Source organism: Hemicordylus capensis, chromosome 1 (genome assembly GCF_027244095.1).
Source record: "Hemicordylus capensis ecotype Gifberg chromosome 1, rHemCap1.1.pri, whole genome shotgun sequence".
Taxonomy (NCBI): domain Eukaryota; kingdom Metazoa; phylum Chordata; class Lepidosauria; order Squamata; family Cordylidae; genus Hemicordylus; species Hemicordylus capensis.
In genome coordinates, this window is record NC_069657.1 from 142241987 (window position 1) to 142256175 (window position 14189).

At 46.4% G+C, this 14189-nt stretch overlaps 1 protein-coding gene across 1 annotated transcript; it reads right to left on the minus strand.

The window, feature by feature from the left end:
• Positions 1 to 942: 942 nt before the first annotated feature.
• Positions 943 to 10039, minus strand: NDUFV1 (NADH:ubiquinone oxidoreductase core subunit V1). The gene is made up of 10 exons (XM_053283723.1): positions 9873 to 10039; positions 9211 to 9293; positions 8657 to 8827; positions 6760 to 6943; positions 6258 to 6447; positions 5667 to 5879; positions 5330 to 5496; positions 5168 to 5249; positions 1406 to 1551; positions 943 to 1233 (listed from the first exon to the last, which is right to left on the minus strand). The coding sequence occupies exons 1-10, from the start codon at positions 9948 to 9950 to the stop codon at positions 1150 to 1152; spliced, it is 1398 nt and encodes a 465-aa protein (XP_053139698.1). The 5' UTR covers positions 9951 to 10039; the 3' UTR covers positions 943 to 1149.
• Between the last annotated feature and the right edge of the window lie 4150 nt (positions 10040 to 14189).

The window sequence follows — 14189 nt, forward strand, 5'->3', positions numbered from 1 at the left end:
GAGGCAGCTAGGATAAGGTGGCTATTGCAAGACTGTTCCAAATATATTTGTACCTCTTTACTAGTATGATCCATCAAAAAAGCAAGAGCTAATCAGTAACCTAGCAAAGCAGGAGATGCAGATTGCTATTATTGAATTTGCTTTGTTAATGAAAGAGCATGGGAGCTTTTGGTTACAGGGGACACTTTTGACAGGTAGATAACAAAAATACAGCTTTCCTTTATACTTCATTCTCAACAATCCTATCAATTGTGGCAGGAAGCCATAGCTTATTGTCACATACTGCCCTACCCAGTGGTATACGGTACTGGGAAGTTTCCCCCCCACCCCCATATCCTTTCCCCCAGGCCCTCAGCCAGGCTCAGCAAGCCATAATTGAGTACAGTATCTAGAGTTTTTCTCTGCTCTTTTCGCTATGATTTCCCACTGACTGGCAGCTAATGACAGTGTACGGATAGAGTGCACAAGGATTAAGGCTACATAGTACTGCTTCTTGCTTACTAAAGCACATCCATACCTTAACTTTTCCTTCTCATCCCCAACACATAAGAAAAAGTTAGTAAGGTATAGATGTGTTCAGCAAAAAAAACTTCTATGACAAGCCCCAGTTGTTTGAATCTTGCCCAGAGACCGGATTATTTTTACACAAAATAATGTAGTAAGTAGTTACTGTACCTCATTCCTTCTTCTCCCTTCTATTCATTAATGTTACTTTAAGCCAGGGGTGGGTAAACCTGGCCCTCCACCTGTTGTTGAACTACAACCCCCATCATCCCCAGCCACAATAATTGTGGCTTGAGATAATGGGATTGTAGTTCAACAACAGCTGGAGGGCCATGTTTGCCAACCCCTATTAAACAATGTGTGAGGAATTCAAATTACACTGAGCTACCTATCTTTTCTTTATTTTCTTGTGAACAGAAAGTACACAAAAGCCATAAATAAGTCACAAGCATTTAATAGATGATCTGCGCTATAAGAAAGCAAGAACAGAAATGGAGGCAGGTTGCTACCTACGCCCATATGACAGAACCCTGAATAGTCAGAGAAGTTCACTGTTCCCAATGCCCACCCAAGCAAAAGCAGAGCTAACCTGCTCCTAAAGAGATCCCACCCAATGTACAAAGGGGTGACTTTTGAGGTGGATGTTCATCCAGATGCCTCTTGTGCCTTAGATTCATGGTATTGTCTCATCCGTTCCTCCAGTTCTGGGCGGAAATGACGAATCAGTCCCTGCAGAAACAAACAGCCAGTAGGCATTAGCAAAACGTACCTCCACAGAACTCTTTCTGCCCCAGCCTCTCTACTCTCCATTGTCTAGCCCCCTCTCAAAGCCATAAGGTGTACAGAATTCTTCAGAAAGTTCTTCACAAGCTATGTAAGGAGAGAAAGGCTGGGAAATTACCTGTACAGGCCAAGCAGCTCCATCCCCCAGGGCACAGATGGTATGACCCTCAATCTGCTTGCTAATCTCCCACAGTGCATCAATCTCGGCTGTCTGTGCATTGCCTCTCACAAACCGCCACATCACCTTGTTCATCCAGTCAACACCTATAGAATAGAATAAACTTTATTACGATCACAGATCAGATAATACAATAGAAAACATTAAATAAGACTAGAGCGTGTAATACAAACAATGTAGCAAAACCTAGCCACATTGAAAGTGATCTCTTTGCAAAAGTTAGATAACAAAAACTCTAAATAAAATTCATCAGAGTGACCTGGAAACTTCCCCAAAAGAGGAGAAATTAGTTTTAAACGAGCATTGCTATAAAGTTTACAGTATAAAATAACACGCCCTTCGGACGGCTATTAGGGATGGTAGATATAAAGGGATTCCGTTTAACTTAAGGATTTGCCCTTGTTGAATGGGTGCCGTAGAAACTAGGGGTGTGCATGTTCCGGAGCCCCCCCGGACCGGCACGGGGGGGGCTGTAACTTTAAGCGGGGGGGGTTGTACTTACCCCCCCGCGCCGCTCTTCCCCCTCCGGCGCTGGTCCGTTCAAATGTCTTCTGGGGGCGGCAGGGTTCCTCCCTGCCGTCCCTGCCCCCGTCGTTGTTAGTTTAGGAGCCAGAGTCTTGGACTGAGCAGAAAACTGGAAGAGAGACGAGCGCTGCAAAGCCTTTTAAAAAGAGACTTGAGGAGGTTAAACGTTTGTAAAAGAGACGAGCGGCTTGCCGAGCGCTAGCGGCGCGCATGCGCCCTGCACGGCGCGCGCGCTCGTCTCTGACGCTGCCGCGCGCGCTACACATACGTATGCGGTGCGGCAGCGTCAGAGACGAGCGCGCGCGCCGCGCAGGGCGCATGCGCGCCGCTAGCGCTCGGCAAGCCGCTCGTCTCTTTTACAAACGTTTAACCTCCTCAAGTCTCTTTTTAAAAGGCTTTGCAGCGCTCGTCTCTCTTCCAGTTTTCTGCTCAGTCCAAGACTCTGGCTCCTAAACTAACAACGACGGGGGCAGGGACGGCAGGGAGGAACCCTGCCGCCCCCAGAAGACATTTGAACGGACCAGCGCCGGAGGGGGAAGAGCGGCGCGGGGGGGTAAGTACAACCCCCCCCGCTTAAAGTTACAGCCCCCCGACCCCCCGGACCGCCGGACTTCTGAACCGGTCCGGCGGTCATACCAATGGCCCCGAACCAAAACCATGCACACTACTAGTAGAAACTACCCCTCATGCCAACACCTATAGAGAAGGATGCAACATCAAAAAGTAAGAAGAAATTCCAGTATTTATGAAAGAACAGGCAGTAATAGGTTTTGGGGATGGAGAGGGGAATGGGCTGTACACCAGGTCACTGCAACTGGACAGAAAGGAGATTCCATGGACTCTGCATATCAGATTTGAGATCTAATGCTGATCTCATCCTGGGCAAGTTGCAAGTTCCTTTCTAAACATTTTAAACCCTTTATTTTGCTGCACTTTCAGCAGTATTGCTATAAGTATAAGGTCGGGAATTATACCTAAAATCTATTCCCAGCCTCAACTTGCGTGAGGAAAGCTAACAATTCTGTTTTATATAGGCATATTAGCTACTTTGTATAACATCCTTTGTCAGTGGATGTCAGAACAGTATACATCAGAGCAATAACATCTTTAAGTATCTTTGTTCATTGAATTTTTGTTAGCTGCTAATTGTTGTTAGCTGCCCAGAGACGTAAGTTTGGGCAGGGTATACATTTAATAAATAAATATAAATAAATAAATACATTTTACAAAACATTCTGGATTCATGAGCAACTTAACATTCATTTGTGCGATACTCTATTTTGGCTGTGATTTCGTTCCCTTTTCCAATAGAATTTGGTTTGATGCTTGTATTACAGATTAAGATACAATGTTTAAAAGGGAAAAGCAGATAGGGGCGATTCTCACGACCAACAAAAATCGGGCTAGGAGAGCCTAGCCCAATTTTTGTTGGTCGTAAGAACCACCAGGCTCGCAGCCGAGCCCAGTGGTTCTTGAGCGGGTAACCTGCTCGAGAACCCCTGCTAAAAAGCAGATTTTCGGAGCAAGCGCTCCAGCAAACCTGCTTTTTAGGCTCATGAGTAGCCGCGGTGCGGCTTTGCGCCGCGCCTATTCACGAGTAGACCCCCAGCCGGGAGACGAAAAGCCGCTTCCCGGCACAGGGGTCTCCCCTGTATGCCCTGCGCACTTGCGCAGGGCATACTGGGGCTTGCGGGGGCGCTCCCCCCACCCCCCGCTGGCTCTGTCACAGAGCCGGACATCGTGTGGGCGGCCGATCCAACTGCCCAGGGCTCCCTGCCCTCTCCCTGCAGTTTTAACAAAAGCGGGTCTCACGGATCATGAGACCCACCTCATAGAGTGACAGGGAACCATGGTGAGGTAAACAAATGTGCCATCCAAAGACATCTTATTGTCCAGGCACTGAAGCTCCATCCAAATCCCCTGTATTCTTAAGCTTTCAGGAAAAGCTCCTGACACAGGTTCACGCTTCTCTCTGCAGCCCCGAATGATAAGAGATGAGTTCTGATTCAAGGTTACTAGCTTATCCCACACAGAGCATCTGTGCTTTAGGACTTTATTGGTCCCCACCTCCAGCCAGTCTCCCCCCACCCCAGCAAGTTCCTCCCTCCACTCACTCACTCACTCCGAGCAGCATCGCTGCGGCCTAGATCAGCTCTTACCACTGACCTCTGTCACATTGCCCTGTCGAGTCTCCTCGTGAAGAAGGCGGACGATTGGGGCGGGAAAGCACACCTCAGGCTGGCCTCCATTGGTGCAGAGTCTCTTCACAAGGAGAATAGCCAAGCCAGGGCTTCCCTTCCGGCCTACATGGATGGCCCTCGGTGCACTCTTCTGCCCCAGCTCAGCCATCTTCCTTGCGAAGAGACTCGGTGGGGCCATGGAAAGTGCTGCTCAATATCTCTTGTTCTTTCTTTGCCCCCTCTTCCTCCTCAACAGCAGCTGCCCCTCCGATCATCGCTCAGCCCTACTCCATGGCTTCTCTGGACAACTCTCTCTCAGCTCTCACGAGATGTGTCACATACCATGGGATTTGCTAAGGCTTTCATATATGAAGAAGATACAATATGGTTTCTAATTCATTAGAGCAGTGCAAGCTTGAGGCCCCTTTAATTATAGCAAATCAGGCTAACTGGTGTGTATCTGCATCTGTGCACTACAGTAGCATCTATCAAGCCTGAAAACAATGGCAGGGAGGCGCATTATCAAGCACATGACTAGTCTGCTACATGTGGCCTGGAAGTATTTGAGAAACAGACTTGTTCTCAAGAGAAAAATGTAATCACAGAGACAGCCATGTTAAGAATAGTTATTATGTAGGACAGAGAGCCTATCCACAGGTATAAAGACTAGAGAGTTGGGCCTGAATTTTTATTTTTTTTTAAACATTTATATCCCGCTCTTCCTCCAAGGAGCCCAGAGCGGTGTACTACATACTTGAGTTTCTCTTTCACAACAACCCTGTGAAGTAGGTTAGGCTGAGAGAGAAGTGACTGGCCCAGAGTCACCCAGCAAGTCTCATGGCTGAATGGGGATTTGAACTCGGGTCTCCCTGGTCCTAGTCCAGCACTCTAACCACTACACCACACTGGCTCTCTTGTTGTTGGAAACTATAGGTTATCACTCAGCTGTGAAGCTTTGCAGGGCAGGGGGACAGTAGCCTTGGACATCAACACTCACCTTCCCGGCACGGTGTGCACTGCCCACAGCTCTCGTGCTTGTAGAATTCAATAAGGCGGGCGATGGCACGAACTATATCTGTCTGGAGGAGGAGAAGATGGTTGTGGTGAAGACTCATGGAGGAGAAGCACAGACCCAGAGTGGCCAAAGGACTATCCTTACCGATTTGTCCATGACAATGAGAGCTGCTGTCCCAAGCCCAGTCTGTGCCTGCACAAGCCCATCAAAGTCCATCAGCACTGTCTCACACACTGACTTGGGGATGAGTGGAGTGGATGAGCCTCCAGGAATCACAGCAAGTAGGTTATCCCAGCCGCCCCTAATGCCCCCTGGTTAGAAGGCAGAGAGAAAACAGTCAGGCTCAGCATACTGGATTACCGGCTTGTCTCACAATGACAATAAAATGACAGGGTATGCAGGGCCTCCCTCACTAAAACAAAATAGTTGAAGGGAACTGATGACCTCTTCCTGAGGTCAAGTGGTGACTGCTGGTTCTCACCTGCATGTCGCTCAATCAGATCACGGAGGGGTATTGACATCTCCTCTTCCACAGTACATGGTGTGTTGACATGGCCCGAGATATTGAAGAGCTTGGTTCCAGAGTTGCGCTCACGACCAAAGCTAGCAAACCAGGTACCTCCTCGACGGCAGATGGTAGGTGCCACAGCAACCGTCTCAACATTTGCCACTGTGGTTGGACAACCAAACACCCCTAGAGACCAAAAGAAAAATGAGAGCCAGCTTAACAATCCCTTTCAAGAAGCTACTGGATAAAGATGTTGGGAGGGAGAGTGGACAAAAGTGGAATTCTATATCAGTCAATACGGGAAGTGCAAAATGAAGATCCAGGGGGCAACCATGGTATTAAAGGGAATCTTTTCCAGCTGGGGACAGGTCACATCTCTATCTCAGCTAGGATGAAATGGTTTAGGTCACCACTCCCCCATATTATTATAAGCAAAGCTAAGTGAAAAAAGGAAGCGATACCCATGTTGATGGGGATGGGCATTTGGGGGTAAGGTTAGAAACTGGAGAACACACTCCATGCCCACACTAGCCATCACCAGAGGGAGCATTTAAGGTGCCATACCCACATCAGCTGGGAAGGGTGGCTTGAGACGTGGCTTGCCCTGCTTGCCCTCAAGGGATTCAATAAGTGCTGTCTCCTCGCCGCAGATGTAGGCACCTGCCCCTCTTGCCACAAAGACATCGAAGTCATAGCCAGAGCCACAAGCATTCTTGCCCAGCAGTCCTGCCTCATAGGCCTCCCTGATTGCCACCTAATGAAACAGCATGAGTGTAGCTGAGACCCAGCCCAACACGTTTGTTGACTTAGCTTCTAACAATCAAAAAATACAAGTAGGCAGACGTGATATCTAAGACTATCAAAATAATTGAGGTTAAAGTTGCAACCGTCTACATAGTTACATGGGAGTCCCATTGAATTCAATGGCGGTGCATAACGCCTGTGCATATTTATTTGAATTGGGCCATAAGAGCCAAACCAACTCACTTCCCCTGACAAGAGTCATGAGGGAAAACCTCAACAAGAACATTTTTCACTACTGCACAATGAAGAGAGGGCAGCTCACTTGCAGGTTTGAAGCCTCATTATAGAACTCTCCACGAATGTAGATGTAGGCAGCTCGGGCCCCCATAGCTCGGCCTGCCACAAGGCAGCCTTCCACCAGCTTATGGGGATCATGGCGCATGATTTCTCTGTCCTTACAGGTTCCTGGCTCTCCCTCATCTGCATTCACCACCAAGTATTTGGGTCTGAAACACAAGCAACGTTACACCAGCCAGAAAGAAAAAGAGAAAAAGAGGATCTCTGGGAAATGCATTTTCATCAGCAAGCATCTGCTCGATTGCAATTAGTATGCCAGCCAATGAATCTCTTTTGATTCAAACTGAAGACAGACTAATTAGCCAGGCCAATTGTCAACCCAGCTCAGAACTCTGTCTCAGGCAGTGGTAAAGGGTATGAATTATTTAGTTAGTTAGTTAATATCCTGCTCTTCCGCCAAGGAGCTACACAGTTATTTTTATCCTCACAACAACCCTGTGAGGTAGGTTAGGCTGAGAGATACATGACTGGCCTAGAGTCACCAAGTGAGTTTCATGGTTGAATGGGGATTCAAACTCGGGTCTTTCAGGTCCTAGTCCAACACTCTAACCACTAGGCTATGCTGGCTAATGAAATATTGCCCTTTCCAACATTCACCCAGCCCCTCCTCCTTTCAGACTCTATCCAGGGCCATCACCTCTTCATCAGCCTGTCTGGCCCAGTTGCTACTTGCCCCTTTTCCCTCCGATTCCAGCAGCAGTCAGCCTGCCACTCTGCATGGAGGGAAGGAGGAAGAGAACTTGTTATTGATCTGTTCTGGTGCTATTCACCTCTGTTTTCCCCAACTAATTCTTTTTTTCTCCCTAGTGTCATGTTTTTACCTTTAAACATTAAAGGCAAGGCAGAGTCCATGTTATTTTTGACTTTTATAATACCTACCCCCCCCCCTTTTTAAAACATCATCATCATCATCATCCAACTATGAAAAACAACTTTACTGGGAACAGCCTACATTTTGCGGCGATACCTATAACAACAACAATATTAATAACAAAATTCTGGTATCCCAGGTCCTTGGGAAGGACTCGATGTCTGGATAAAACAAACCAGTCAATAACACTTGTTTGACTGTGCAAACAAGAAATGCTAATATTAATACTAATAACAGCAGCAGCCTGTAGAAATTAAATACTTAGGGAAATCTATGAGTATTAGGATTCGTGAACTGAGTAGCTTTCATGTATTGTTACGTATGTGTTTCTTCCACCCCCTGATGCTCAGAATAATGCATTACATCAGTCTCATGACATAGGTCAGTGTTGCACAATTTTGGCTTTCCTGATGTTGAACTACCTCCCATCATTCCTGACAATTGCCCACTGTGGCTGGGAATGATCAGAACTGTAGTTCAAGAGCTGGAGCGCCAAAGTTGTGCAGCCCTGACATAGGTTAATCCGAGAGCCCAAGATCATCCACTAAATTGCTTCACAGATAAGCAGAATCCGAAGCTAGTTTCGCCACACGCAAATTCAATATTCCCTGTGCCAAACTGATTCTCAGTCCCTGTCCTACATAATAATTCTCAACAGGTAAAGGGGGTGAGCATCGGCAACTCTCTATCATTTTGCAGCTCTCCTTTTGGAGAAAGCAACTCAAGAGACTTAAGATGGTTTCATCATAGAGGCAGATATTATCAGCAGCTAAGCTGCATTGTTTGGAAGGTGCGAAACAGAACTGGAAATCAGGACTCCACCTTCTAACACCCAAACCCATTCTGAACAGAAGCCCTCACCAACCCAAAGCTGTTTTTAAGATCAAAGGAGAAGCTATCACCACAGTCCCAGACAACTCCTCCATGAGGAGGCATGTATAATGTATAACAACTTGAAACCAGACTGCAGTTTGTCCCCACCATAACACACCTGCCATCTGGGGGTTTGTTCATGAAGCTCCACTTAAGGCCAGTGGGGAAGCCAGCCCCACCACGGCCTCTTAAGCCTGAAATCTTTATTTCATTCAAGATCCAGTCAACACCCTTTAGCAGGATTTCCTTGGTTTTATACCAGTCACCTCGGCTCATAGCTCCTTTCAACCTAAAAGCAAAAAAACAAAAACAAAAAAGTATTAGGAAACAAGGACTATCCAAATTAATTTTATTTTGCAAACAAACATTGTAGAGAGCTATGTAACCAGTTTTGATCTCTTATACAGCACACATAGTTTGGGTTTCTCTAGTTACTGAAAGATTCATCTGCACTTGAGCAAATTACCCAAACAAAAGCACCTAGTCACACTGTGGTTCCTACAAGTTGGAAGTCCTCCATCCAAATCCTGATTTATCAGTAAAAGAAAGAGAGAGCGTTTTTCTAGTTGTATCCCCTCCCTCCCAATTCAGTTAACTGGTCTTCATTTATTAATTTAAATATTTTATAAGAACCCCAATTCTTTTTTACCACTGCACAAAGGCACAACTCACCTCCACTCGTGCCGTCCATAGAGATTTGTGAAAATGCGATCTTCATCCTTGAGGGGCCCAAACTGTGTTTTTTTGGGCGGCACCTAGAGAAGAGAGAGAAATAACCAACGTCTTAAAGAATCCGAGCTCATCTTAAACCTTGTTGGAGGCAATGACAGATCTGTGGTTAAGAGAGAACAAAACAAAAGCCCCCCTCGGAAAGTAGAGGGAGCAACCAGCGGTTCCATAAGAGATCACAAGGAGCAGCAGAGTGGGAGGCAACAACAACAAATATTTATATACCGCTTTTCAGCAAAAGTTTCCAAAGCTGTTTACATAGAGAAAAAAAATAAAACAGATCCCTGTCCCCAAAAGGCTCACAATCTAAAAGGAAACATAAGATAGACACCGGCAACAGTCACCGGAGGTCCTGTGCTGGGCGTGGATGAAGCCAGTTAATCTCCCCCTGCTCAGTAAAGAGAATCACCACGTTATAAAGGTGCCTCTTTGCCCAATTAGCAGGGGCAAAGAAAGACACGAAGATGCGGGAAAAACAGGGGAAACGTCAAGATCGCACCCCTCCACTACTGCTGGTCTCATCCCTTTCTACACACCTCCTTCATCCTCCCCTCAGTTTACTGGGGGGAAAGAGGAGTTCGCAAAGCTAGCAGGGACCGACTCACCGATTCCGGAGCAGCAGCGGAAAGGAAGCGCGCCTGAGCGCAGACCCCGCGGAGCAGGAGAGGCCGAGCAGCCAACATAGCGCCGGAGAGAAACCAGAATCCCCCCTCTTGTCTTACTCCCCGACCCCGTCACCTTCGCTTGTTAAGCGCAGGAATTTGACGTCACGACTCAGGGCGACGCGTGCTGACAGCAGAGCAACCTCCTGAGGCGCGGGGAATGCTGGGACTGGTAGTCTAGTCGCCCTGCGTCGCTGCTAATAAACAGAGATGACAGCTCAGGGCGAGCGTCCCGTTTATGCTCCAGAGACCTTGGAGTCCCTTTAAGAAAACACAGGCAAATTGCAAGATGCATCGAATAAATGACAGTCGAGGCGCTGTCCTCTCCAGTGCCCTTTGGTATCGGTTCAGACCGCTCAGTTTATCATTTCTTGTTAGTTATTACTGTAGGAGAGGTAATATCTTGCCTCAGTTCTGGAATCTGTTTTGAATACCAGGACCAAGTCCTGGATTATATAAAATAATATGAAGGAAGTGGGGGAAATTGCCTAGACTGAGGGCGTGCAAAGTGTCTTTATCGGATCACAACTGCATGCATCTAAACAGCCTGATCCTGTTTACTACAGAAAATTCCACGTGTCAGTTTCTGCAGTACCACAGCAGTTTGAATGCTCTTTCTAGCTAGATAAATTATACCGAGTGAAGGAAGTCTGATAGCAAGGCATTGTTTGTCAGCCTACAAAAAGGCAGAGGACCGTCTCTGGAAACCTGCGTTTCTTTCCGCTGTTGGCTATGCGCATCCTTCTTTTGGGCAGAGGCGGGACTTTTGCCTTTCCAAGAGCTCCCCGTAGTGGAACTTCGGTAAACTGCAAGCAGTAACTTAACTGCCAGATTCAAATCTATGCAGCCCACCATAGACCGGCTGCTTCTCATATACCCCTTAAAATTGTATCTATAAAGAATTTAAGCACACAGGGGGGAAGTGATTATGACACATAATACGTGTTATATGTATGCACTTGCTAGGAAACTGGTTAATTTGTGTACACCGTCCCCCCAGGACCTTTTTAAGACCGAATGGCTGGGGGTGGAGTGGGCAAAATGTTCATTTGAGCCCAGGGGCGTATCTATAGGGGGGCACGTGCCCCGGGCACCACTTGAAGGGGGACGCAATTTCTTAAAATTAAATAATTTTTTTAAAATGGCCACCAAAAACAAAATGGCCACTGGGCATGCTCAGTGCATGCCACGCCTCGCAGAGGCCATTTGAGCATGCACAGTGGCCATTTTGTTTTCAGCGGTCATTTAAAAATATATATATATATTTTAAAAAATGACCACCGCACATGCTCAAATGGTGCCTGTGAGGCCCTAGAGGCCAGTGGGAGGAGGGGGAAACTTTGCAGATCCCCCACAGCCTTTAAGATGTCCCCCGAAGGGGCTACAGGTAATTTTTTTTAAATTAATATAATATGTCACTGTACACATATTCAGATTGGCACTATGTACAGAGAATCAGGGCTTGTGAATACTGAGCTGAAGTTTATGAGCTAAGATTGTATCCATTTGCTCTTACTTTGCTTCTTGTGATAAGTGAGTTAAATTTGATGTCTTAATAATATGGCTATTAATGGTCAGTTTGTCTTTGAATCAATTTGAAATCCTTAGTATGAAGGCCCACTGGGAGTTTCTTGCTCTTTCTCTCATTTTTACTGTCTTTCTGAAATACTAGAATATATTCCAAGCAGTGACACAGTTTACTCTGCATATTGTTTAATTATTTTCAGAGTATCTGGGAAAAGTCAAATTTTCCATTTATTTTTTAAACTTATGTAATCGTGATGCTACAATGCATAGCAGAGAATTAGACAGGAACTTCTTTTAGTTTTTCCAAGTACAACTCCGCATAATATTTGGGGATTTCATGAGCCCCAGCATACTGAAATTTGTCGTTTTCCAGCATTTTAACCTGAGCTATCCAAACAAATTAATGATAGCCCCACAATTTGGATAGTTTTAAAAAATAAATCTGAAGCGGTAGATAGGAGCTTGACCACATGTATGATATTGGTAATTTTTTAATTTTTTTTAATTTTTAAAATAAAAGTTTTCTGAAACATGTGTGTCAGTCAGATGTATGTTGGGGGCGCGGCGGGGGGGCGCGGCGGGGGGGGGGCGCAATTTCAGTGCTTGCCCTGGGCGCCGTTTTCCCTAGTTACGCCACTGTTTGAGCCCCACTTCTCTCTACCTGACATACTACACAATGCTATGCACATGGTGGAACACAGTGATTGCACAGTTACACAAGTGCAAAAATTGCATAGTGTAGAGTGACTGCGTTGTATCAGCTTTGGCTGATATGCCAGCTGCGTCCATTTCTTGAGATAAATGACCTCAGAACAGTAGTACATTTGCTGGTCACCTCCAGACTTGATTACTGCAATGCACTCTATGTGGGGCTGACTTTGTATGTAGTCCAGAAACTGCAGCTGGTCCAGAATGCAGCAGCCAAGTTGGTCTGGCCAGAATGCAGCAGCCAGAGAAGAAGTTTTGGAGCTCCTCACAATCCATTTTGGATTTCTCTACCCGAAAGTTTGGTATCATCTGCTAATTTGGCCACCTCGCTGCTTAACCCTACACAGAGGCCCCTGATGTGGGGCCTCTATGTTTGAGGCCCAGGGCATTTCCGCCCCACCCCAGCAAAGTCCCTCCAATTCTCTGCTGAGTCTCTATATAGAGGAAAACATGGGGCTGCTACCATGTCATTCCTGACAGTGACCAGCCAGTTGCCTCAGGGAAATTCACAAGCAGGGCTTAATGGAGATAGGTAGATAGCCACCACCAATGTTTGTTGCTTGCATCTGGCAGCATTTGACCCCTTAAAAACACAATTCCCTAACTTTATATTGCATTCAAAATTCTCAACAAGTCTAGTACCTTAAAAATATCCCTTGTTATGTGTTACATGAAGGAATAGATGTCAGTGTATCCTGATCCCAATTTCATTAGATATTCCCACATTTTAGTGTTTTCAGCAAATCTTCAACTCATTTTTCAAGGCTATTCATGGTTGTATAGACATGTCACCTTTGTCTTTCTTTCTTTTTTGCAAGCTAGACCTATACTTTTTTCATAAGCAGAATGCTTTATTTGCATCATTTTATCTGACTTTTTTGTATGTTCTCATTCTACAGTAATTTCAACCCAAATAGGATGTGCACAAGGTATGACTGCATGTTTGGTACATGAGATGCCAGTAATATATTGCAAGTGATCAAGCAGTCAAATGTGGACAGGACTGGGGGCTCCATAGCTCCGGGTTTTTTTCCTTTTCCAGGATGGCTTGGCTTTTGCCAGTTTGACTCATTTTCAAACAGCTGTTGAACTGTGCTGCCAGGAGAAAGATTACACAGATGATCTCTCTGATCCTGTTGATTCTTGGCCTGAGAAGGATGATCCCATTAGATTGGAGCGTGCTGTAGAGCGCCCCTGACCAATTTTATGGAGCCATTCCAAGGTGCCAAGGAGGGGGTCCCTCTTGCCTTCATCTCAAAGCATAACCATTCCAGCACCCACCCCCAAAAGGAATAGGCCAGTGGTACAAGAAAATGTGGTCAGTTGAGCCTTGAGAGGGGTAACAGCAGTCTCTATGAATAATCACTACAGGGGGGCTCTGTGTCAAGTTCACCCCTCATGTAATATCACAATGCCACAACAGCAGCTGAAGAGGACACTCTATTGGGAAATATTATTAGTCACATGCATCAAGTCGATAATAAAAACCATTTGGGTGAGGAGCCATAATATGTAACTAAGAGTGACCGCGATCCTTTGAATATTACTCTCAGTCATCAAACATAGAGGAGATTCTCACGATCAGCAAAAAGTGGGCTACGAGAGCCTAGCCTGCTTTTTGCTGATCGTCTGCTGCCACGGGAGTAACACAGCTCCCGGCAGCAAACCCTCCTAATTCCCCCTCCCTTTAGCTGAGGTTAGCTGAGTGAGTGCTCCACTAACCCCGTCTTTAACCCCATCTTTTTGATCGTGTATTGCTGTGCTGCAACTCTGTGCTATGCAACACATGAGGAGATCCCTGCCGGGAGGCTGAAACAAGCCTCCCAACCCTGGGGGTCGCTCCAGGATGCCCCGCGCACTTGCGTGGGCAATCCTGGAACTTCCGGGGGTCACGCATCCCCTGATCTCCACAGCCCCCACCGGCTCCATGACCAGGCTCAGCAGGCAATCATCTGCAGGCGATCCATGGGCGATCGTCTGCTAAGCCCGGTCTCCCAGCAAACCCCCTAAAGGCGAGTCTCACTG

Excerpts from the sequence above, each read along its gene's own strand:
- NDUFV1 (XM_053283723.1), bottom strand. The coding sequence starts at position 9,950 with ATGTTGGCTGCTCGGCCTCTCCTGCTCCGCGGGGTCTGCGCTCAGGCG. Across the intron at positions 8,828-9,210 it reads TATGGACGGCACGAGTGGAG|GTTGAAAGGAGCTATGAGCC; the intron begins GTGAGTTGTGCC and ends TTTTGCTTTTAG. Across the intron at positions 5,880-6,257 it reads ACCCTTCCCAGCTGATGTGG|GGGTGTTTGGTTGTCCAACC; the intron begins GTATGGCACCTT and ends TTTGGTCTCTAG.